At 47.1% G+C, this 24009-nt stretch overlaps 4 protein-coding genes across 4 annotated transcripts; 1 reads left to right on the plus strand and 3 right to left on the minus strand.

The window, feature by feature from the left end:
* Window positions 1-12114: 12114 nt before the first annotated feature.
* TREMEDRAFT_58375 (uncharacterized protein) lies at window positions 12115-12686 on the minus strand (the record flags this gene model as incomplete). The annotated part of the gene is made up of 4 exons (XM_007001182.1): window positions 12115-12255; window positions 12310-12461; window positions 12492-12569; window positions 12620-12686. The coding sequence occupies 4 exons, from the start codon at window positions 12684-12686 to the stop codon at window positions 12115-12117; spliced, it is 438 nt and encodes a 145-aa protein (XP_007001244.1).
* Window positions 12687-13708: 1022 nt separating this feature from the next.
* On the minus strand, window positions 13709-17496 carry TREMEDRAFT_66766 (uncharacterized protein; the record flags this gene model as incomplete). The annotated part of the gene is made up of 6 exons (XM_007001810.1): window positions 13709-14045; window positions 14189-14469; window positions 14518-14737; window positions 14784-15138; window positions 15213-17316; window positions 17458-17496. 6 exons carry the CDS (start codon window positions 17494-17496, stop codon window positions 13709-13711), a joined length of 3336 nt encoding a protein of 1111 aa, XP_007001872.1.
* Window positions 17497-18292: 796 nt separating this feature from the next.
* On the plus strand, window positions 18293-20511 carry TREMEDRAFT_72691 (uncharacterized protein). Its single transcript, XM_007002062.1, has 8 exons — window positions 18293-18350; window positions 18391-18429; window positions 18483-18498; window positions 18552-18611; window positions 18687-18863; window positions 19080-19426; window positions 19619-20218; window positions 20267-20511. Exons 1-8 carry the CDS (start codon window positions 18335-18337, stop codon window positions 20308-20310), a joined length of 1299 nt encoding a protein of 432 aa, XP_007002124.1. The 5' UTR covers window positions 18293-18334; the 3' UTR covers window positions 20311-20511.
* Window positions 20512-20526: 15 nt separating this feature from the next.
* Window positions 20527-23991, minus strand: TREMEDRAFT_70654 (uncharacterized protein; the record flags this gene model as incomplete). The annotated part of the gene is made up of 12 exons (XM_007001940.1): window positions 23900-23991; window positions 23748-23858; window positions 23288-23628; window positions 23150-23238; window positions 22901-23105; window positions 22799-22854; window positions 22595-22745; window positions 22436-22519; window positions 21952-22342; window positions 21402-21727; window positions 20895-21014; window positions 20527-20613 (listed from the first exon to the last, which is right to left on the minus strand). Exons 1-12 carry the CDS (start codon window positions 23940-23942, stop codon window positions 20527-20529), a joined length of 2004 nt encoding a protein of 667 aa, XP_007002002.1. The 5' UTR covers window positions 23943-23991.
* Window positions 23992-24009: the final 18 nt, after the last annotated feature.

The following is a 24009-nucleotide window of genomic DNA, read 5'->3' on the forward strand; positions in this document are numbered from 1 at the left end:
TTGCGTTGAAGACTACAATCACAATCAATGTGGCGCTTTGCCCGAAATCGGCAGGTTCTTCTTCTTCAAGCGCACACACCAACCGGTCAGATTTTCATGGGCATGCTGTAGAGTCATCCATGTGATTCTTTGCATCAAAACTTTGGCATTCCTCATCTGATCTGTTCACCTTTTTCTGTGCCTATGAAGGGATCCGGAAGCTGTGTCTCTTCACTGAATTCTGCCTGGGCAGAACTTCCCAAGGACCCAGACATTCACTCTGCTCCTGAGTTGGTCACACAAAAGCTCACTGCAAGTGTTTCAATGGGACATGCGTCAAATACTTCTCTCATCCTCTGGAGTGAGTGCAGCCTCGCAGTATCTGGTAAGGTTGCAGACAAATTTCGCAACCGCTTTTGACCTCATGATGTTAAGTGCTTCCCACAGTTCTACCATCTCCTGGTGATCCGCCTCCTTCAATTTTTCCCCGCCCGTCAAGTTTTCTCCGTCCGTCAAGTTCTGCGCCTCCGCCATGCTATCGGGCCCCGCCATATCTCTTGTGTTCGCCGTATCTATATATGAATTCATAATGGCTATGAGCTCATTGAACCGGCCCAAGGCTATGCTAAAGCCTGCTGAGTGCGACGCGATGATATGGACAAAGGTCTGTATAGGCCCTGCCATCTCCGAGCTCAACTTAGATATTTCCATTGAGTCCCTCAAGCTTAAGATTGATTGTGGTTGGGTCGGGGTTGAAAGCCTTTGTTTTTGGGTCGTGATGAAACTCAATATTGCGCCTGATGCTGAGTCAAACTCTCCCATCAAGCTTTCACTACCTTGGTAAGACTTCAAGAAGTCATGCACAAGCCTTTGAGCAGAGCCCAGGGTGACTTGCAACTGGTGGGTGCGATTTTGAAACTCAGTGACAGAGTCTTCCAAAGTTAGCTGTCTCCCTTCTGCTTGCTCCTTCCCCCCTTGTACCTGAGTAGCCATCTGGGTGCTAGCAGACAGAATGAGAGCTTCTGCATGAGCACGACAACGCTCTTTGAATCCCTCTACGATGCTGCTAGTTGCAATCTTGCCCTTGTCGGAGCTTGAGTCTCTCCATACAATGTGTGCTTCACTCATTGAACTCAAATTTGGATATTGGTGTATGTGTGTGTATATATGAACGACCTCGGTGAGAGGATCACGAGCGAATCAGAGATTGAAAGTTGTGGTGATGAAATGGACTGGTCTCCTCTTGTTGGAACAGAGTTTTTTGTACTTGACAAGGAGGTGGAGGGCTATGCATGACCTTCCAGGAGAAGAAGGGAGACAAGAGAACTGACAGTGATGTCTTCACCTCAGTGATGACTTATCTTTTGTGGTTGTACAGCCATTAATTGAAAGGGTGTCAATAGGAGGAAGAGGTGCAGACCGGACGGATCATCGTCATGATATTTCCTTCCCACTCCCTATCCCTTCCGTTGTTTTCTGATCGGTGTAGTTGTCATATGCATCACTTTCCTTCAATTCGCATCGCTTCCAAGCGGTGTACTCATTCTCACGCGCTCCACCCGTCACTTCGGACATTCACTCCTCATCTTCTCCGTCATGTCTATTCCTGAGAACTCGTCATGTCAACCACTTCTATCAAGTCGATCAGCTTGCGAGGGGTGCACTCGTTCTCGCCCCCTCTCCTCATTACTTTAGCCCTCCACCCCCTATCCCTTCCAATGTTTTCCAATCTGTAGAATTGTCAGTCACTTTCTTGAGATGAACAGTCTATTTGTACCTGACCAAGGGCAGAGATAACAACCTTTACGTGTGGATCAACGTCAAGGGTTTTCTGGTCAATTGACTATCAGGAATTTCCATACTGGTCACTGCAGGACCTCTTAGTGGTGGTCATGAATGTTAGCCGATAGAATCGGGCCAGGACAGCCGAACCGCCGTTAGAATTACCCCTTCCGTCGAATATTTCTCCGTTCAACTTATCAGATGAACTTTATTCGATCGTCTCTGGTTTTATGCGTGTGAGTGGAATGTGATAAGTATAGAGACATGTAGAATTGATGCATGCCCTTTTCCCCCTCTGTATTACCATCTAATTATCAGCAAACAATGAAGAAGTGGTTGAATACCAATCTTGCTGGCTATTAGGAGTTCATTGAGACTAATGGTATCTGGACTTTTGGAGAGCAGTCAATAACTTCATAATCTAGCAACCATCAGGTCATGGGACATGACTACAGTATTGTGAAGATCATTGATTCCCAAGCACAGGAGGTAGCACTTTCATCATTTCCTATGAACCTTTCTCAGACCCAGCACATCCTCTGCAGCCCAAACTTCTTCTCTACCTGGTTTATGTTTCCTATTTCCATGCTCATGACTTTCTACTCTACGCACAGGTAAGGGTCCACTGTCCGCCTTAGCCAAAAGCTCCTGTGCTTCCAAATCTGATTCAATTGTCCCGCTTGATGCAGAACTTGACTGTCTATCCCTTCCTCTAGGTTTGTCCGAGTAAGAAGCGGAATCTTGTGAGTACACCGAAGCAGTGGAATCCGATTTCCGTCTATTTTTGATCGGTCGTCGCTCTGTAGATACACGAATGGGTGATAAAGGGGCCCAATCCTGATGAGCTGGGTGAGGTCTAGGTGAGGAATGAAGAAATTGATCTGTCAGACTGGGTAGAGGGTACTGATGGTGATGCTCTGCTGCATTTTCATTTGGGAGGATAACTTTCACTGGCGCTGGAGATTTGTTTGATGATGAGTGGTGTGAAGAAGAACGAAGTGATGCTTCAGTCGATGAGAGGAATTTGATAGGAGATGGAGCTTTGACTTCAACATGAGAGATCCTTTGTAGGCCAAGATTTGAAACCGGCCGTAGGATATTGGGATTCTTTGACACATGACCTTTTGACTTCTTTTCCGTATTTGAAGATTTGTCTTGGTCTGGACCCATCAGGACTGTGTGTATTTTGTCGCCCAGCTTGTGTGCCACTTCTGACAATCTTCTTCCCCTTTTCTCCCCCCTTGTCTCTTCTTCAGCAACGGCCGGATGTGATCTCTTTGTCTGCTGCCCACCACAGTATTCCGGCCTTTTCATTTGCTCTTCTAGATACGATTGATCAGGATGAGCTGAACGTGGTGGTCTTCCCGACGTATCTGATCCTCCTCTCCTTTCAGACCGGTCAGGACGAGAGGGCGCATTTGTCTGAAGAGGTGGGTCTTCTTTCTTGGTAGGTATCTCTGGTCGTTTAGATGATGCATCTCCCACATTATGGGGTGCAATGAATCCCAGTAACTAGTTCTATTAGTCTTTGACTCAAGTTGACGGAAAGACCCATGATGAAGAACTCACCTGATCCAAAATTGACATCACACCAGTGGATTTCTTCACCATTTCCTCTCCTTCTCCATGTCCGTGCGATTCCTTCTCTTTTTGCTTCCTCAAACTGTCCAACTCTTGTTTGACAACCATGACAGTCCTCACCACACTTCTTGTCAGCCCAGTTTGGGGGGAGATTGAAACTAACCTGCCAATGGACAACCCATTTTTATGCCAATCGGCTAACAAGCCTTTCAGCGAATCCATCATTGTCGGAGTCGTTATATCTCCTAAGCTCAATAGATATCCGAGTAAAGCTTGTAGACTCCCAATTTGGAAGGCTGATATTCAGCACCAATATAAATTGCGAGGACTTACAACTACTTGTCTCCTGTGTCATCGTCCGGAGATCCTCGTGACGTCCTTCAATTATTGCCGTGCGCACTGTGTTCTCCCGTTGAGCTTGAACGTGTCTCAAAAAGTTTTGTACAACACCAAGATGTTTCATGAATTCCTCTGTTAATTAGAGCAAGATCCTTGAGCACCATAAGAGGGACGACTCACCAAGAGAAGTGGAGTGTTGATCACCGAGAACAGAAGACATTGCGCTCACGAGATCTTTCTGAGTGAGCATGTTAGCCAGTAAACGGGGTAGGATATCTAAGAGAATAGGAGAATCCTGAGAACCTCGTCGGGATCGACTAGAGGCCATGAGATCAGCTAGAAGACTATTGGCAAGATCTTTTATATCAGCTGAAAATCAAGGGATGATTGAAATGGACTCACCAATACAAGTGACAAGCGAGATCAAACATTTAGACCATGTGACTTCCTTTTCCCCATCTTGAGATTCCCCTGGCACACCGTGCAACGATTCTTCAGGTGCAGGTTTTGGTGCTGCATGGAAGCCACCTGGCATATACAGTTCAGCACTCTTTGGTCGATGATTTGTATTCTCCCGTCCAGTCTCTCCTGACTTTCCTACTAGATTTGTGGGTTGTATTCTATCTGTTGGGTCTCCCTGCTCACCTAGACTTGACGCTTTCTCACCGTGCACAAGGTAATCGCCTTTCTGTCTTGCTTGCTGAGCTTTCCGTGCAGCTTGATGCACATCCACAGGATCCAAACTACCTCTACTCAACTCCTTCTCTGTCCTCTGTCTGGGTACTCCATGAGCCGGTGGAGGTGAGGTCGACCCCCTTTTCTCCTTGGACTGACGATGAGAGGTAGATCGAATGGCTGCTTCATGAGCTTTCCTACGCTCATCTAATCGTCGTCGTTGCTCGTCTGTGAGACTGTCAGGATCTATACGCGTTCTCTGTTGACCTTGACCACGAGAACCGTCCTGCTTGGCTTGTAATTCCCTAGATTTCTGGGGAACGTCCCTGAAACTATCTGATTGCTGATCACTCACTTCTTTGAAAGTGTGTTCTGGGGTGACTCCTGCCTTCGAAGCAATATCTGATGGGGATTCTCCAACCGCTCGCATATGATCTTTCATTTGTTCTCTTTGTAGTGTTTCTTTCTCCCTTATCTGGCTGTTGTTTGGCACATTCTCCTCTATGTTCTTTGGAGATTTTGGGCTCTCCAGGTTGGCAATTTCCCCTGAAGCTGCTAGATCATTCTGCTCCGGAAAAGGTTTCTTGGGCGCTTGGGATGAGTACTCCTCCTTCCTCAAACTCCGAGAAGACAGCGGCACAGTGGTATCAGCCTCACGGGCTTTCATGGCCTTAGCGGCAAGGTAAGCTTTCATCTTCTCCTCCTTCAATTTCTCTTTCCCTCTGTCTTCTTCAGAAAGTTTAGCCATGTTGTCTTTTTCGATAGTTTTTGCTCCTTGGGTTCTAGATGACTGTTTATCCTTCAGTGCTTTTAGAGCAAGGTATTCTTCCATCTTCTTTCTTTTCATTTGTTGCATCTTCGTCTTGTCTTTCCCCTCAGAATCTCCCCCTTGGGCTCGCGGAGATACTTTAGTCTTGCCATCATCATCTCGACCATCGAGATCCCTCTCCTTGACCTTGTGAGTATCGATCTTTGGATCTCCGTCAGATGCATCAACTGTTGACGGGGATCCAAGAGTAGTTGCCCCTTTTGACTTGGCAGCAAGATAAGCCGCCATCTTCGCTTTCTTCCTTTCCTCCATTTCAGCTTCTTGCGGCCCTTGAGAATCGAGATTCTTGGCTTGTGAGTGAATCTCCTCCGATCCAGGTGAAATTTTCCCGGACTTTGATCCTTTGGCAGCAAGGTAGGCATCCATCTTCTCCTTCTTTCGTTTCTCCTGATCATTTTGATCTCTAGTCAAGTCCCCCACATTTCCATATTGACGATCTTCAGATGCTTCAGTTGGGATCGCTTGGCTGTTTGCATTCTTCGCAGCAAGGTACGCTTCCATTTTTTCCCTCTTCCGTCTCTCCAACTCCTGGATGTCCGCTTCCTTCATTCCTTCTCTAGGAAAAGTCGACGCTCCATCCCTGGTAACTCGATCTGCCTCGGCCTTCTGTTTCGCCTCAAGATAAGCTTTCATCTTCTCCTTCTTTCGTCTCTCCAAGTCTTCAGGCGCATCACTCCTTGACTCTGAGGTTTCACGTGCTTGTATCACTTCCGCTCCCTCGGGCGTCTCTGACTCTCCACCACTGTCTTTTGTCTTGAGAGACTCCATCACTTCCTTCGGATCTCTCTCATTTCTCTCCGGATCGTCTCCCTGTTTTACAAGTTCTGCCTGATTAGGTTCAGTGGCAGGCGACCCCCCACCCCCACCTGATTTGCTGGCCTCGGCCTTGGCAGCTATATAAGCCTCCTCCTTCTTCTTCTTTTCACTCTCCAGATAATCCTCTCGTCTCCAATCTTTGCCAGGAGGGATAGATGCAGAATCTTCCCGCTCGACCTCTTTCATGTCGTTCTTTTTCGCAAGGAGGTAAGCCTCCATCTTATCCCGTTTACGTCTTTCATTCTCATCCCCTTCTTCCCTTCCAGGCCTTTCTTTTTCCTTTCCCTTAACTGGTTTTGTCTGTTCGGGTCGGACGCCTGGGAGCGATCCAGGACGCTCCTCAATCTTGTCGTTGGAAACTCCTGGAGAGATCTCATCAGGTGAATCATCTCTCCTGACTTCTCCCGGTTTCTTCCTTGACTCCTGGCCATCCTTTTCCCTGCGGGTTTGTTTCCCTTGGCTGATCGTAACATCTTGATCACGCGTTTCCTGTCGCGTTTGTTTTTCCTGACCTACTGATTCCTCTGTCTCCTTGTTCTTCGAATCAGGCCCTAACTCTCTCCGAATTCCCTGTTCATACCCCTCTTTACCCAAAGCCTTTGTATCAGTCTTCAAGCTCTCTCTGTCTCTTGTCTGTCCGGCTGAATCTGCACCTGTTCCCAATTTCCCGCCCTCCTTTGCTCTTTTGGCTGCCAAGTACCGTTCATATTGTTTTCGCTGCTCGGGTGTCATTCCCTTCAGTCTTGGGTCCTGTTCTGACATCCGAGCTTTCTCTGAGAGCTTGTCTGATTGTGGGACATGATTTCCAAGTTTGGTCCCAGAGTTTCCTGTGTCTTCCCCTCCTTGCTTTGACTTGATCTTGTTGTCAGTACGACCTGGAGTGATGTGACCATGACTATCAGGTTCAGAGACCCCATCTCCAGTTTCTTTCTGAGCCAAGATACGTTTTGCCTCTTCTTTCTTCCTTAGATAAGCTTCTTTCTCCTCTTTGGTCATCTGCCTCTCCTTGCTTCTATTCTTGACTTCGGATTGCGAGCTTTCATCAGGTTTGTCGGTTCCTTCGAGCATCATGTCTCTTGCCCGTTCGTTCTTCGTCAGATAAGCTTGCTTCTCCATCTCCGTAATCTCGGCTTGTTTTCCTCTGTCCAATTCACCGACAGCAGGCTTGTCAGGGGCCATACGAGGTTGTTGAGCCGTCATACGTTGTGCTTCTGCTTTCTTCCTCATATATGCCTCCTTTTGCTCCTTCGTCATCTCCATCTGCCTGTCCATGGCATCATTAGATCTCATAGAACCTGCTTGCCTAGCGATCATATCTTTTGCCTCCACTTTCCTTCTCATATATGCCTCTTTCTGCTCCTCTGTCATCTCTCTCTCTCTTCCCTTCGACTTGGCATTGTTTGTGGCTTCATCAGACACCGTACGTTGGGGAGCCATCATAAGTTTTGTTTCCTCCTTCTTCTTCAGATAAGTCTCTCTCTCCTCCTTTGTCATCTGTTTTTCTTCGCCCTTATCCTTCACTTCGCTTGTGGGTTCATCAGATCCCGTGGGGCCTGCTTGGTCAGCCATCTTACGTTTAGCTTCCTCCTTCTTTCTCAGATACGCCGCTTTCTCTTGTTCTGTTGGCTCGGTAAGCTGCTTTCCTTGTTCAGGTCTCTCTTTTGCTTTCCTTGGTGCCGTTACGTCGTTGTCCGACCCCTCCTTCCCAGTTGCCACCTCCTTCACTCTGTGTTTGAGGTTCATATCAGCTACTCTACTTCTTTCTCTCTCATCAAGTGAGCTAGGCTGGGGAGCAGGGGACTTGGACGACTGAGTCTCCGACAGTTTGGATTGTTTACGTTTCAGACAGGCAAGCTGTTCTTCCGACGTCTGATGTGGCGGGGATCTGGGCATGGCTTTGTCGCGCTCCCTCTCGACAAGATCTTTGTTGCTCCCTCGTTGTTCCTTTTCATGTTCCTGTTTGATTGGAGGACTTTCTGACGTTATTGGACGTTCCTCGGAAGGTCTAGTAGGCGGACTTTGCTCGACGCGCTTCTGACCTTGCCTGTCATCAGTATATAGCGCGGGTATTCTCTGTGTAGAGGCTTCGATTTCTTTGGTTCCCTGGGGAGGCAGTGACTTCGGTTCTGACCTCTTTCTGGACATTATCCTGTCATTTACCGGGACACCGATGTCGGAATCGATGCCTTTCTTCCACTCCTTGTCTGACCCTCTTCCGTCTTTCCCAATCTCTCGGGATGCCTTCGGCGCGTCACGGGCCGTCTCAGATTGTGATTGCTCTGAAACAAATTCTTCCTTTCGTCCATCTCGATGACGTTCTCTCCTCTCCCTCGATTGTTTGCTTGGCTGTGTAGGCTTGGGATTGTTTACGTTCCTCTGCCTACGTCTGCGTCTGGAAGGCGAGTCCTCCTCAGTAGGAGATGATTCCGAGGTGGAAGACGGTAACTCCCAGGGATTGGCCAACGGTGACCACATTGGAGATCCTCCCTTGCTTGACCGTCTACCACCATTCACAGGGTACGGAATGGGAAGTGGATGGTAGTATGCTGGAGGATAGTATGGCTGCCAAGGCTGGAGAGCTGGCGGATGTGGGTATATTGGTGGTGGTTGGGTTTGGTACCCATTACTGTTTCTGTTGGTAGAAGAAGATGAATCATGACGAGGGTTATATTGTGGATATTGCCATGGTGGGAGTTGCGGATAAACACCATATGGAGGTTGATTCGGATGAAAAGGTGAACCATGGACCATTTGAGATAGATCCTGCTGATTGGGGTATGGGTTTGGGGAGGGTATATGGTGGTCGATAGGGTGATTTGACTGAGAAGTATTTTGCCAAGGAGGTGCCGTGTGTGGGTGTGTCGAATAACCCGGATCTTGTCTCTGAGAGAGATGGGAAGGTGTGGTCGATGGAGTTGGATGCGCTTCTGGCCAAGTCAGACTTGTGGGATGAGGGTGGGTGTTGGTGTACGGATCGATCTGTGGACGATATTGATGCGGATGTGAACTGGGTCTCTGAGATGGTGCAGGATGAGAAGAGTCAAAATATTCTTCGTTCAGATCATGTTGCTTACCGTCGGTCGGTGGTAGATTGGGAGTGTGAGGACCTGTGTCGGGGTTCACAACATGTAAAGGTTCTGGTTTCTTCTTCTCCTTTCTGTCCTTCTTGTCAGATTTCACCGGCTTCTCCACTTCCTTCAGAGGCGTTTCGTCAACCTTGGGAGGTCCGGGTGTGGGTGGTCGGAGTGAAGGTCTAGGTTGAGATTCATTCGGATCGGAAGGCTCAGTTTCTGTATTGAGATAAGGGAGATTAGAAGGTTCAGTAAGATTAGTAGTTACTTCTTCTCTTCGTGAAGCGTTATCAGCTATCAGTCTTCTCAAGAGTACCAAAACCTCTTCTCCAACATCATTCCTCACTTCTTCCCCTTCATTCTGCTCTGGTCTCACTTGACCTTGTACGTCTGTGGGAGATGGATCAGTAGATGAGGGAGAAGCTTCAGGCGATACAAATAATCCCAAAGCTCTCTGTCTTAATCTCGTTTGAGGACTCAATTCCTCGTCAGGTCCCCATCGTACGCTCTTCTTACCCAAAGGGGGCGTAGGGCTTCTAGGTGTATTCTGCCTGCGGTACTCATGTTTGGATTTTGCACTAGTCTGAGAGTTACGCCTTGAGAGTTTCCGAGGAAAGAGAGAACCAGAGGTGGGTAAGAGAGAACGGAAAGAGAAATGAGGTTTAGTTTGGAGTTTTGGAGAAGGGGGAGGAGTGATCGTCTCTGGGTCGGAAGAATCGGAATCATACCCCTTAGGAGCGTACATGTTCCCAGAGGATTAACAGGTATCTAGTGAGGAAAATGAAGATGTTAAGCTGGAGTTAGGGAAGAGAGCAGCGGAGATAGATACAGTAAGGAATGGTAGTGCTGGAGTTGAGTATATACGAGGCGGCATGGCGGGAGGAATGACGTTTGGAGCTGAGGTTTTGGGGGCGCAAGATGAAAGGAGTGAAAACGACAAATAGGCCCGCGGCTGAAACATAGGCCCGCGAAGTCATTCAAGTCGGCGTCCACGCCATCGGTTTTGACAGAAACGTCTCCAATAATGTAAAAAGGCAACTGCATGACAAAGGTGATGCATAAGACTATGTACTGGAATCCCTGAGGCTCTACTTCAGTCATGATCCATGGTCCAGATCAAATGTTCATGAGGAGGGTGCTGTGCTTCATCCATGCTTGTACTCGTACCAAGGTATCAAAAATTCAACAGAGAATCGTTGGGGATGAGAGTTGCATCTAAAGCTATGAAGAGGTGTCTACAAGAGTTTGGGGGTTTGTACGTGACCTGTAATTTGTCACGAACTATGTTGTGACACCTCAATTATTCCACCAACAATGACCCTCCTTTGACCATCAAACCCCTATCACGTCTTAACCTCTTTACTCTACATGTAACTCAGGACATCTGAGACCAATTACGGCGAAGTACAACGGGAGAATAAAGTATACAGGGGCCTGGAGCATAAGGACAGCAAAGTACGGCTGTCACGCGGCACCGCGTGACATCATCTTTTCCCATCAACAAGGTTCCTTTGAACATCAGTTTGCCATCAACGATCCAGTTCTCATGAACTTCATCACCCACGAGGGTATTAGGAGGCTAACTTCGTTGAGGGCGAAGTTAGTTATGTGGGAAGTTAGGGAGATGTGAAGTCAGGGAGATAAAAAGTTAGGAAGATACAAAGTTAGGGAGATATGAAGTTAGGGAGGCACGAACTTCGTTGGGGACAAAGTTTGTGAGGTACGAAGCTCGGGACTTTGGGTTGAATGAAGTTCTGCGTTGAAGAAGTTAGGGAAGGACGAAGTACTTAAGAACCGAAGTTCCCAGAGATCTTTGACGATCTCTGGTTGTTGTCTTAGTGATAGAAGTTAGTAAAGTACGAAGTTATTACACCCAGAAGTTATTGTCACCTATTTCATATTTCAAACAACGAGTGTCACGAGGACCAACTAACCAGCATTGGCTCAATATAACAGTGCCCAACGGAACAGTGATGTTAACCACTGCGACAAAAAGGCCTATTAATCGGCGGTTAACCCTACCGCCGATCGCTGGTTAAATACCCTTCCCCGACTTTTGCTCGACTTGTCACACGCTTTGTGACAACGAGGTAGTTAAAGGTTGAAGCCCACGAAGTTATTGGCCGTTGGTCCTAGGAAGTTAACGAAGAAACAACCCTGTGACAACGGCAAACTTAGACGGAGTTAGGCTAAGCAGGGACAAGGGAGCAGAAGTACCGCAAAGTTAGACGGAGTTAGGCTAAGTAGGGACAATGGAAGCAGAAGTGCGGCGATGTTAGGCGGAGTTAGGCTAAGTAGGGAAAATGGAAGCAGAAGTGCGGTGATGTTAGGCGGAGTTAGTTGAAGGTGGAGGAGTATGGCTGGGGACACGGGAAAGTTGGATGAAGTGTGTTGAAGTACGTCTAAGCGCAAGAGGGTTGGGTGAACATCTAGGAGGAGTAAATGATATTAGCTGAGAAGATTGCTGAAGTTCTTCAGCGATCCTTGATTGTTGTCGGTAGTGAAAGATTGATAGAGATAGCTATATACAAATCGAGATACATCACCATCAGAGAAGACCCCAGATAGAGTAATTACGTCAAAGTATGCCGTAGTTACACTCCTTTCAACGCCTGCACCCTTTTGTTTGGGTGAGACATCAAAGCTGTAGTGTCAAGTTAGCCGAGGTTTGTCAACCGTCGGTCTATTGAAGAGAAGTTATTCAACGGCCGTGACACTGCAACTTAGTCGTTGTGTTTCCAGTACCGTTACACTAATGTGCAACAAGATTGTAGCCCATGTTGCTAGCTGCATATATGCCAGCAAACTCAACTATCACGTACTACTTGATCACCTCATATCCATCTCTCCTTCTCTCCATTCTACAAACCAATCTTTGTCAATGTTTGTCTGCTGTTTCCTTTATGTACTTACCACCTCTTGAAGCTTTGTTATGAGCATACCTGATAGCCACAAGAGCAATGCCAATCTCTTACTGAGAGCTTCTTTGGGAGCTGTCAGCTGTGAGCTGGATTGAAAGGACTTGGCCATAGGGGGGCTGGTTCACAAATTCATTGTGGAGGCTACCTCTTCCAGGACCTCAAAAAGATCAACTTGGTTCATATCCTGCACCATTCCTTTCCCAGGGATGTCACGCAGAATAACAGACAAACTTTGAACTTCTGTTACTGATCGCTCTTGGTTCTCAACAAAGCTTTTCATTTTGCTTGTCAATGGCTTGAACACGACGTTACTCACAAACCAAGACTGGTTTGCTGGCGGGAGATCTCTGATAAGAGCAAGATTTTCATCATCATTCAAAAACTCTTGAACTACGCTCACACTTTTCTCCAAAAGTGCATCCAGCAGGCGCATACTTATTATCTCAGGTGTAGTCCAACTCATACTACCTGTGGATAAGCTGTGGTTTGCATGACAACACTTATTGATCAGTTCTTGATAGTCGCTCAGTAATGCAGTGGGATCATCTGGTACATCATCATGAGGATGTTCTTGTTCTGACCATCAGCTAAGTATGTGTTTACCCACCATGGTGCCCGTAGCTCACCTTGATCACGTTCATTCCGCGATGACTCCTCCTTTACTACCGGTTCCGGTTCCGGCGACCAGGGCATGGGGAGGGTACTCGTGTCAAAGCCAACTATGTCTGGACGAAGGCTGATTCTACCATGGTTTCTTACATCGTCCATGTTTTCAATGATGAGATTTGTCAATAAATAAAATTATATATGATATGAAGGAAAGAGGTTGTTACCACCCTGTCCATCCCACAAGATGAGTATATAACGTTCTTTGAGGGGCGGTGCACGTCTCGTAACTCCGTCGTGTCAAAAAGGAGACGAGTACAATGGATATACATCTTCAGACCTAGTGGAGGATGGTACTTTCTAGATTCTCAAACATGAATGGAGAAGATTCTACAAAGGAGGTGAGTCCATCATTGCCCCTAACCCCACATTTACTACACGTTTCCTTCTCATTCTACCGACATCCCTCAATGTCAACGTTAGAATGTGACTTGACTGCATGGATCATTTACTAACCAGGTCCAGATCTGAGGTTTCTCACCTTCCAACGAGCTTGTTCATATATATCTATTTCCCCCAATGGTGTTTCAAGAGGAAGGTTATTGCGCTTAATCGTGAGGTATGCCTTCATATCCATGACTGCCAACAAGGAAATTGGTTCATGACATCACATGAGATTCATAGAACCCTATAAGCATTGACTAAATCTACAATCTTCATCATCACGATCCACACTGTTTTCGAAACTCTCTTTGATATTGAACAAGAATATGTATTTTGTATGAATTGCACAAGTGTGGTTTGGGGAATATGTACGGCATGGCAGATGAGCGGGGTTTGGATAATTACAACTTTTCCTTCTTTGTCCGAATCTTCGATATTCCTCTTCTTTGAGCCCGTCCCTTTCCTCCACCTCCACGCTTTCAACTGTTCTCGTCCTGAGATGGTATCTATGTTGCAATATTCCTCCTCCCAAAGCACTAGACTTCCTACCGATCACATGGGAATAAATAGCTTTATCTTGCGTATTCCTCGTCGTCGAACGTCGAACGTCGAACGTCGAACGTCTCGTTGATAAATGTCGAAGTGAGTTGTGAAATGAGATCGATTCATCCATCCAACATCTCCACATCCCCATCACCTCTAATAGGAGGTGCGACAAATCCAGAACCTGTCAATACTTCCACCAACCACATGGGTTCTTCAGGTGCCAATGCCGTACCACCACTTCGAGCACGTTGTATGACCGGATGACTGACTAGATGATGACTGGTTGGTCGAAGGGAAGGATGAGAACGCATACATTGAGTGATGAGGTCTGTCAAGGCGGGAGAGAGGGGAGATAAGTCCACCACTGAGAAATCATCGGAACGAATGGCTTGCCATGAGAGACCACCGTCAGGGACGCAAATGTTGGTAGATACTTCCAAAACGATCAAACCGAATCTGCTTCGATCAGCTGCTGCTTCGTCTTCACAACTATTAGAGATTCGACGAGGTCCTAAAGATGCATTGGACGTGTGGCCAGAAGAGGGACGATCGAGTCACTTGAAGATGATGAAAGGACATGATTGTAGCGATAGACTCACGAAAATATATCCGCAGCCATCTCAAATACTCCTCTCAACATCTCAGGAGCCATATAAACTCTATCTCCTTCCCTTTCTAGCTTCTCCGGTGAACCTAACCCGATCCCAGCTACGCTACCACCCAGACCTGATCCCTCCAAAACCTCTTGTGGTGTCACACGCGGCCAGCGCGCGGCGAGTCCAAAGTCGGCAATCTTGAGTGAACCAGCAGGGGAGATGAGAATGTTGGCAGGTTTCAGATCGAAATGAATCACATTGTGAGAGTGAATGTGATGGATGCCCTGCGAATGTCAGCACAACTCACATTATCTATTCAGCAGGGCACTCACATCACTCAGTTCCCTGACGATTTTCCAGACTCTCGCTTCGTCCATACGTTCCACAACTTGGCCGTATTCTTCCAGGAAGAACAACAGACTTCCTAGACACAATTCTGTCTGAATAAATAACTGTCGATTTTGCTCCCACGCATCTTCGAACCTGATGACATGATTACTAGGTTCTTTACTAAGGTGACGAAGTATGTCAACTTCTTCAAGATGTCTCAACCTGTGTCATCAGTAACACCTCTTCGTATTTTTGACCAAAGACTCACCTATCTCTGACACCGTCAAATACTCCACGAGCAATTTTCACCGCAAACAAACCATCTCCATGTCTTTCTTGAACCTTCACAACTGTACTGAATGCACCCTTCCCCAAAGTCTCCAGCGTGATGAATTTGCGTTCGAACACGTCGTCGTCGGCGAACTGTGCTGAAGTGGCAGGGTGACTCTGACGATGATGGAGCGCGCGATGGATCTTGGGGGCAGCAAAAGCCGGCAGAGAGAGTCGAGGCATGATAGTTCCATTAGGACCGGTGGGGTTACCCGTCGGCCTGTAGCTTCCGGTTTTTGTGCTTGCCCTAGGACGTGGGGATGGTGTGGGAGAGATGAGATTTGTTCGTGGGGCTGAGAAGTCAGCAGTGTCCTTGATATCATACAACTTAAATTTCCTGGTAACGGAGATGATGCAAATGACTTACGAGCTAAAGGCTTTTGATCTCCAGTGCCAGACTTTTTCGTCGGAGTAACTTCATCATCACTCTCAGCGCCCATCGCTTCGTCCATTCTCTCAAGTGTCCCAACCCGTGACAGAATCACTGTCCCAGTCGGTTGACTCATACCTCCTATTCTGATAGCACTGACAGGTGCGAGTCTGGCAGTCGGACTGGCTGGATCACTCCCATCTCGTTCGGGACTACTATCCATCTCCATTGCCGCGGTCCGTAGGGCCAACCCAGTGCCCTTCAAATGTCCAAAAGGTTTCTTAGTAGTACTAGGAGGTACTAGTCTGGTGACAGGGGGCATATTGTGCCGTGTTGAATCGCCTAACGGTACTTGCCCGTTCAAACCTTCGCTTATACTCTCAGACTCTGACGGCAAGGTGGGGTGAGAGCGAGAATGCGTAACTCTTGGAGCGTAGGCAGATTTCTTCACTGGCGTTCCTGGCATAGACGGTTTCGGATCCCCGTGACTGATTGGCAAAGCTATCTGCGCGCCAACATCACCGAGGAATCCAAAGGCCCCAGGCCAGCCAGATTGCATGCTAGATGCCACTGACGGTGTCTCGACTTCTTGCGGTTGAGGACGTTCATCTCCCATAGAGGAGGTTCGTTTCAACATTGACGGTCTGCGAGGAGGTCGGGTATTGATTCGAAGCATGGAGGGTGGACCCATTGTCTTCCCTCCGATATCCATTGCAGGAGAGTTATTGGTATTGGTAGCGAAGGGATTGCGGATTGCGGAGGGATTGGGTGGATATTTCGCAGAGACGGTGGAGGATTGTGATTGATCTTCCATGGCGACGCCGGAATCTCGAGGCTTGAACTTTCTACTTACTGTCGCAGTTGAACTTTGAAAAGCTTCCTGAAGGGGTTTGACGTTTTCGAATATCGGCGGTTCCATAGGCGAGAAAGAGCTCAGAGGTGGAGTGCTGACTGTGGTGGTCGCGGACATTGATGTGATACTCGAGTTACTGGTGGAGAGTTCAGGTAAATGACCCAGGCCTGGGGAGAGGGATAGAGCTAGGCCGTTCTTCTGTCCGAATGACCTTGAGATAGATCCTATCCCAGCAGCACCATTTACACCGAACGATGAGTGTTCTCCAGAGTTCATCCGCTTGTGTGCACGACCGGGTGCCACGGTAAGAGACATTGACCCAGGACGAGACTTTTTGGGCAGACTGGCAGAGAAAGGAATGGTAGAGGAAGAACCGAATGGTTCATCCTTATTTGACATGGACTGTATCTCGCCGAGCGACGCAGCTTTCTTCTGTGTCAATGTCGGAAGGGCTTTTTGAGCCTCTACTGATGAACGTGGCCGAAGAGCGTGGGAAGCAGAGAGTCGAGGTATGCGAGAACCGGCGCCGGATGTGTTGGAGACTTCTTGATTTTGCTGATCATAGCTAAGGGTAGAAAGCTGTCCGGACTGCGGAAGATCTAGATTTGAGGAGGCTGGTTTTCCGAGGAAGACTGAAGTATTACTCTCCTGTGAGATAGAGGTACGAAGAGGGAATAATGGCATTGTATGTGAGTGCGGTCCATGGGGTAAAAGAGGTGTTTCTGGCATGGGTGGATCATCATCCTCCATTTCTTCATCCATACTCAGATTGACAGTCGAGAATTTGAGTGGACTCGCAGGTGGTTTTCGCTCTCCCATGATACTACCTGATACTTGACGCAAGGATCTACTTTGTCCTGGTACCCGACGTATAGGACTCTCATCATCGGCAAGTTTGAGTCGTGCGGCCGCACTGGCAACACAAGGTGTCGGGGATTCTTCCGGAGGAGAGGAGGAGGATGACGAATCTTCTCGTACCATGGCAAGTGACATTTGAGGATGTGGACGAGGTGCAGGATTGAAAAATGCCGAAGGAGGTGTGGTGATGGTGAGTGAAAGTCTGGGCGGCTGTACAGGAGAAATCATGACGAAATCTTCCTCTGTGTGTTTTGGAGAAGGTGAAGGAGACAATTTGTGTTTACCTTTTGACGTAGGGAATGAAGGAGTTCGGATTCGGAAAGGGTTCGTGGGTGATAATGAAAGACTCAAACCCGAAGATGAACCTGCTGGAGTGCCGAAGATGCCAACCTGGGCTGAGGCGGAAACAGATGTTGATGAAGAAGAAGCTGGGGTGGAAGAAGAAGAGGAAGAAGATGATGAAGACTTGAAGGATGGATTGAACCAAGATGATCGATTTCGGGCTTTGGGTAGCTTGAACGTCCCACCGACATTTGCCTGTTGGGGAGCGGTAGAAGTTTTAGATGCCATGATTGTTGATGCTGCTTGCGTCGTGTTGATGATATTGACGGAAGAGGTTGTTTTGATTGAAACGTGTGAGGATATATAATGTAAACGGAAGCGTCTCTGACTGCCTTCTCGTCTAGTACTGGTTTGCTACTCCTGTACGATCACAGCTGTCGGGATGATATCGGTCCAAGATACGCGAGTAGTCGAGTCGCCACCGTGTTTCTCACAGCCGGGTCTGGATGCGGTCGAATTGAGATAGAGGGTTGACGGCGGTCCAGGCGGTCGACGGTTGGTCGATCAAGCGATGGTTTTCGATCTTGAGTGAGATATGAATGTGAAGAAAGAATAGATGAATAATCAGAAGCAGAGAGAGTAGTGAAGAGTGAGTGTAAGTAGATGAGGTGTATGGGAAGTGTAAGGTGAGATACTGTATCTGTGATTGATGACTGTGGGAAGGGTAAAGTCATAAAAATCATTCGCGACCGCGTGTTTACTTTTACTCGAGTTTACACCAAATCGGGAAATTTCTCACTCACTCCCCTCACTCCAGTCCACCTATTCACTGCTCTCCCCTTCTGTTGTATAAACGTGCGCTCTTGAGGTGTCACCGCGGCCGAACAAGAGAGTCTGTAGTAGGTATCAACAGTAGACTTGGATGCAAGATACTTTACATAGGAAGGGGTATCCCCCTTGACCGCGTCGGGTTGAAGGGCGGTATCGAATTTAAATGGTCCCCTCTTTACTGTGGGACCGATTGAGCCGGCCACGTGACGGATGTGATGACGTTTCTTCTTCCCTCCCTGTCTCCTCTTCTACTGACTGGCTGACCTCAACTACTCTCAACTCAGTCACCAGTATCATGGATCTCGTGCCATGTACGCTCCCCTTGTCTTTTACTTTCCTTACTGATTTCAGATATCTACTGGGAGGACCAAGAACCAGGATCACAGCTATGTCAGTCGTCCTTCTAACCCATTGTCCTTCTCTTCCTTTTGCTGACATTCCAGGTGCTCAGCACTGCTTGTGAGCTTTCATCTCATTCAATCTCACCTTTGGTTATACTGAAGGTCTCTCAGAAACAACTTGCTACAGCAGCACACATACAGCGAGTTTGACCTCGCTGATTTGGCTCACAAGTTCGTGTTCCTCCCCTTTCCTAACCCTATCTACACGTCGGATCGTCCTGATACGAGAACATCGTTGACAAGCAGCCTCGATCTGGCAGAGAACGCCACTTTATCTCCCTCGAGACAAAACACTAAATCTTTCAACTACGATGACACTGGATTCTTTTCAATCTCCGTGTTGGAACGTGCATTGCAAGTATGGGACTTGACACTGGTCCGATGGCGAGGAGAAGCCATGAGGGATTATCAAGAGTTCCCCGAGTGCGTCTTTTCATCTTCAATCAACTCCCACTTTTCGTCTTTGACAAAGAACTGCGCTCCAGATATGTCTTACCATCCTTGGCTCCTTTGTAATGGAAGACAGTCCCCTTGCCAGATTTTCCCACGTGGTGTCACCCTTCACCCTCTGGTGAACCTATGAGAGGAGATGAGATGAGGAGATCAGAAAGGGAACAGTCGAGTTGGACTGAAGTACAGACAACAAGCAGGATTCATACTCAACCTCTCTTCTCACTGGTTCAGTCTTCGTAGATTCTCAACCACCAAAAGATGGTACAATCTCAATTCTTTCCTTCCCGAAGGACCAGAATGGATCTCCCCGACTTATCTTCGTCTTGTACTTACCCAAGCGGAGAAAGAGGGGTATTCGGTATTCTGTGTACGTCGTTCTGCCGAAGGTCTCGCAGAAGGGGAAGGATGGGGTGATGGTGGTGTTGCACATTTGCCTGAGAGTCCTGCGGATGCGATGGCATTACAATTGGGTGAACCGACTGGAAGAACGGGTGGAGGTGGTTTTGGGCATCCTGATCAGCCTAATCCTGGACGTGAGTTGATTTCTATAGGCTTCTTCTCTCCACGTGTCTCCTTTTCCCTACTGCATCTCTTCTCTACACATCTCCTCTTCACCCTTGTTCGTTCATCCCTCCTTCGTCATCTTCACTCGGAGGACTTTTGACGACGTGTGAATTTTTAATACCAAGTCAATCAGCCATAATAACGCGTGAATTGACTAACAGCCTCTACTAACCCCGATCAACCATCCGTAGACCCCTCCCCTCCGCCCGCAACAGTCTGGACAGTCCCTTCTTCCCCTCCTATCGCAGCTCCCCCGGGTCCATCCAGACCGCCTCCACGAGAACAAGATCTTTTCCCGGAGACTTTAGAGGAAATGATTCCCTCTCCCTCTCCCGCTCCTAGATCTCGCCCACAACCCCAACCTGCATCACGATTATTTGACCCTCTCCAAACTCCAGAGGAAGAAGAAGAGGATGAAGAAGTAGATGAAACATACATGGTCCCGATGGATTTCAGACATGATAACAGGAGGTATGATGATGAAGATCAAGCTCTTCAAGCTGCTTTAAGAGCCAGTATGGAAGATTTACCAGAAGGATGGGAAGCTCCAAAATTGGATATTAAACCAATACCAAGGAAACCTTCTTTACCTGCTATTCCTTCTGGTGTTGGAGTTTCTTCACCTCCAGCTTTACCTGCTACTACCGTCTCGCCAAACCCGGTAACAGGAAAAGTCCCTGAGACGGCGAAGGATAAATCAGAGACGGAACCAGTGATTGTGGAAGATGAAGATGATGGTCCAACTGAAGATATTTCACCTGGTCAGTTTTTGAATGTATGAGAAGAGTGCGTGATAGGCTGATATACAGAGGAAATACGTAGACGTCGTATAGCGAAATTTGCAAATCCTTAATCTTTGATCAAGTTATCATGTCATCCGTCTATCGATCTCAAACTCGAATTTATGCCTGTAGACATCGATTCAACATCCTCAACAAATTACATATGATATGAATCTGGATGGATGGTGAGACAAGTTGTAGATTGAGGAACAAAAGCAAGTTTGTAAATGTGCAGAAAAAGAATTAGTATCATGCATACATTGCTCATATACAAATTGTAATGATATTCATTGAATGGGTTGAATAGGTATAGGAGGACCGGAAGAATCAGAAGCTGACATTGTGTTCCATAAAACGAATAGAATGAGGAGATGCTGAATGTTAGTATGGTTCAATGTCCAAGGTCGAATGAGATTATTGGTGCACGAGCAGCTCATCGCTTCTCAGGGGCGGGTAGGGAGATGGAAGCCAAGAGACGATACATGGTATAGAAAATGTTGGAAGAAGTGGTCAGGGGTAGGAAAGAAGGTCAGAAGACGAACACAATGAAGTGAGAAGCGGGAAAGAGGAAAAAGAGAATGAAGGAGAAAAGAAGAGATATGAAAGAGAAGGATGAGGGAAAAAGGAGGGAAAGAAGAAGAAAACGAAAACTCACTATTGAAGCAGCATATAAAATAAACATACTCCTAGCTCTTTTATTACCGATTATAGCTCTGGTCAAAGCGAAAACCGCTCTTTCTAGTGGATTAAGAGCTTGAATAGCTCTTTGTGCTTCCTAAACTATCAGCTCTCGGCTTTCTTTTCGACTTCGCACTTTTCCATCTTTCCTATTCCCACCATAAGAGCAGGGATTACGTTTTGCTCCTTTCCCTCTGGTCGTTGTTGCAGGATGGAAATTTGATGTTAGGCGTATACACCACAGAGGTTTTTGGTTTCTCTTCAAGCGCTCCACCTCAAACTGCATCGACGAATTTCGAAACATTATCACATCCCTCATCCCGAAATTCAACGAAACTCTTAGACACATCACTCATCTTTAAATCTCAACACTCCTTAATTATAAAAGACCAGAAATTCCCAGATCATCTCAAAGGCAATATACCCAGCAACAGAGAAGTAGTGGAGTGGGAAAAGAAATAAAAGATATATAATCAAAACTCACCCGTCCCTTGAACGCCTCAAAGGGATTCATACTTTCTTCATATTTATCTTTATACCTTCCCATTTCATCTTCTCTTCTTCCCATCACACTCCCTAAACCTACGCTCGGTCCGGCTGTAGGAACTGTATCTCTATAACTTTGCATATACCTTACTTTTTCGTATAATTTTAGATTATCCCCTTGAAGAGATTTCACTTCTGCTCGAAGATCGGAAATGGTTTCGAATTGTTTTCGAAGTTCTTCTTCTAATTCGGCGTTTCGTTGACGGAATCGATCTCTTTGAGATGTTACGATGGGTAGGATTGAAGTATCACCGTTTGTTATTGCTGGAGAAGCTCTACCGTCCTGGTTATTAGTTCTATTACTTGATGAATTATCTGAAGCTATGCCCTGTGTTCTGAGCAAAGTAGAGTACACTGATCAGTCTCGGAATGATGCCTGTGCAGATCCCAGCTCGGTGGACACTGAAGATAGGGAGGATGAAGTTTAGGAAGATCAATAAGATTCATGGAGTGATTGTGATGAAGCTTATCGCGAGAAGTGAGGTTACAAGGAGAATTAGGACGACTCACGACTTTACCCCCAATATCCAATCCTGCCAAACCAGGAGCAGGAGTTCCCATTCCGGGTACCGTTCCCGTCCCATTCTCCTTATTAATCGACGACAAGTCATTCTCCAACTTCTCATTCAACATTTTCTGTCGGTTCAATTCGTTCTGCAGATTGTCCAACATCTCCTCGCTCCTTGAATGTTGTCCAGATAGGTCTTCGAAAGAAACTCTCAGACGAGTCACGTCTTCTAACAACCGACGATTCTTCGCCACTAGTAGATTCTCCAGAGATCGGTTCGATTGTTTGTTGGCTAACGATGCGTTAGGGTTTGGAAGAGAGACAGATTCAGAGTCGGGATCGTCCATATCACCACCGGAGAATTCCACATACTACGTTTTAGTCTTTGATATCTCTGCTGAACTTGATAGTCCAATCACATGGAACATCCATGGGAGTGATAAAGACCCAAGGAAAGGATTTACCTTCATGATTTCCAACTCTCTCTTGACTTCATCGTAATCACTATACTGCTTCACTTTGCTCTTCAGTTGCTCGACTTCCGCCGCCTACGAGTCAGCGATCCGTATCGCAGCATGACAAAGGTAGCTGAGACAAGTGTGAGGCATCAAGCATAGACACACCTGCGATGCGAGCTCCTTAGCCGTCTCGTCCAACCTTCTCTGCTGACTTCGCTCACTCTCGGCTTTAGCCTCTTTGACCAATTCCAAAGCCTTCAACAGTCGTGAAGCTTCCGCTTCCAATTCTGAAATCTGAGATTCCAGAGCTTTAACCCTACTTCATCAGTATGTTCGCAAAAGGTACCAATAAACCATCAATCAACTAACCTATCAGCCTGAGCGGATCCGCTTCTGACAGATTCGATCTCTGATCGTAACAACTCCTTTTGGTTCAGCATCTCCCACCAAAGAGACAGATGGATCACTGACATTCCTTCTCTCTACGGTAGCCACACGCTCGTTCGCCCTTGACAGATCGGCCGCGACGAGGTCTAACTCCGCCAACCTGGCAGCGACATCTTGTTCTTGTCTCTCACTCGCATCGAGTAATTTGGCCTGTGTGTTTTCGTTGCTAGTATGCAAATCTCGAAGTTGATTTTTAGCAGTTTGGACTTGTCTCTGCAGGTCTTTTTCTCTACAAACGATGAGTTGAGTTCTGCAGCATCGTGTAAAACTCACCTCTCTTCGTAATTCCGCATACGTTCGTCGTATTCGGCATTCAGCTCGTTCTCCTTTTGCGTGACTCGTTCTTGTATCAACTCGTCCATCTGACCATATCAGCATTTTCATATATCACAGGCAAGAAAATAATCGAACCTTTGCTTCTAACTGCTCTGCTTTACTCTCCGCCTTCTTCCTCTTATCCTCGACTTGCACCAGATCCGCAGTCTGTTTTTTCAACTCGCCATTCTCCTCTCGCAGTCGATTCAGTTCCGACTCTAACATTCTAGCCTCGGCCACTTTGACAGTCTGATCCACCGCTGCATCTAAGAGGGGATACGGATCGGGCGCATCGGAAAGGAGTTTGTAAACGTTGAGGAATGACGTTTCTGACATCTTTGACCGACGTGTCAGTGAGTCAATCTCCGTTTGATAGGCTTTGAGGAGGGTCTTGATAGCGTTGAGCTTTTCGTTGTCGTCTGGCATCTTTCTGAACTCTGTCATGGGTCAGTCATGGTGACCTTGTCGGATATGCCGGTGCCGACTACCATGAATCAAGTGGGGTGGAGTGAACCAGAGGCAGTGGAGAAGGAGAAGGGCAGAAGTGGTACCTCACCCCTCGTCTGCTCTGCCAGCTTCTTCCTACCCACCATATTCTCTTTCTGATTCTCCACTAGCTCGAGAGCTGTGGCATCAAGAGACTTCTGCAGCTCTGAAAGATTGATCTCTGCCAGATCAGCTTTGCCCTAAGGCCGCAGGACGGCTGACCTTTCCATGTCGTCAACGCCGCTGAGAAATTGTGTTCAGCCATGTTGGTTTTCCCGAGTATTTTATGGATCTTCCGTGATGATAAACTAAGTGACAAGTGATCCCAATGC

Source organism: Tremella mesenterica (assembly GCF_000271645.1).
Source record: "Tremella mesenterica DSM 1558 unplaced genomic scaffold TREMEscaffold_1, whole genome shotgun sequence".
Lineage (NCBI taxonomy): Eukaryota > Fungi > Basidiomycota > Tremellomycetes > Tremellales > Tremellaceae > Tremella > Tremella mesenterica.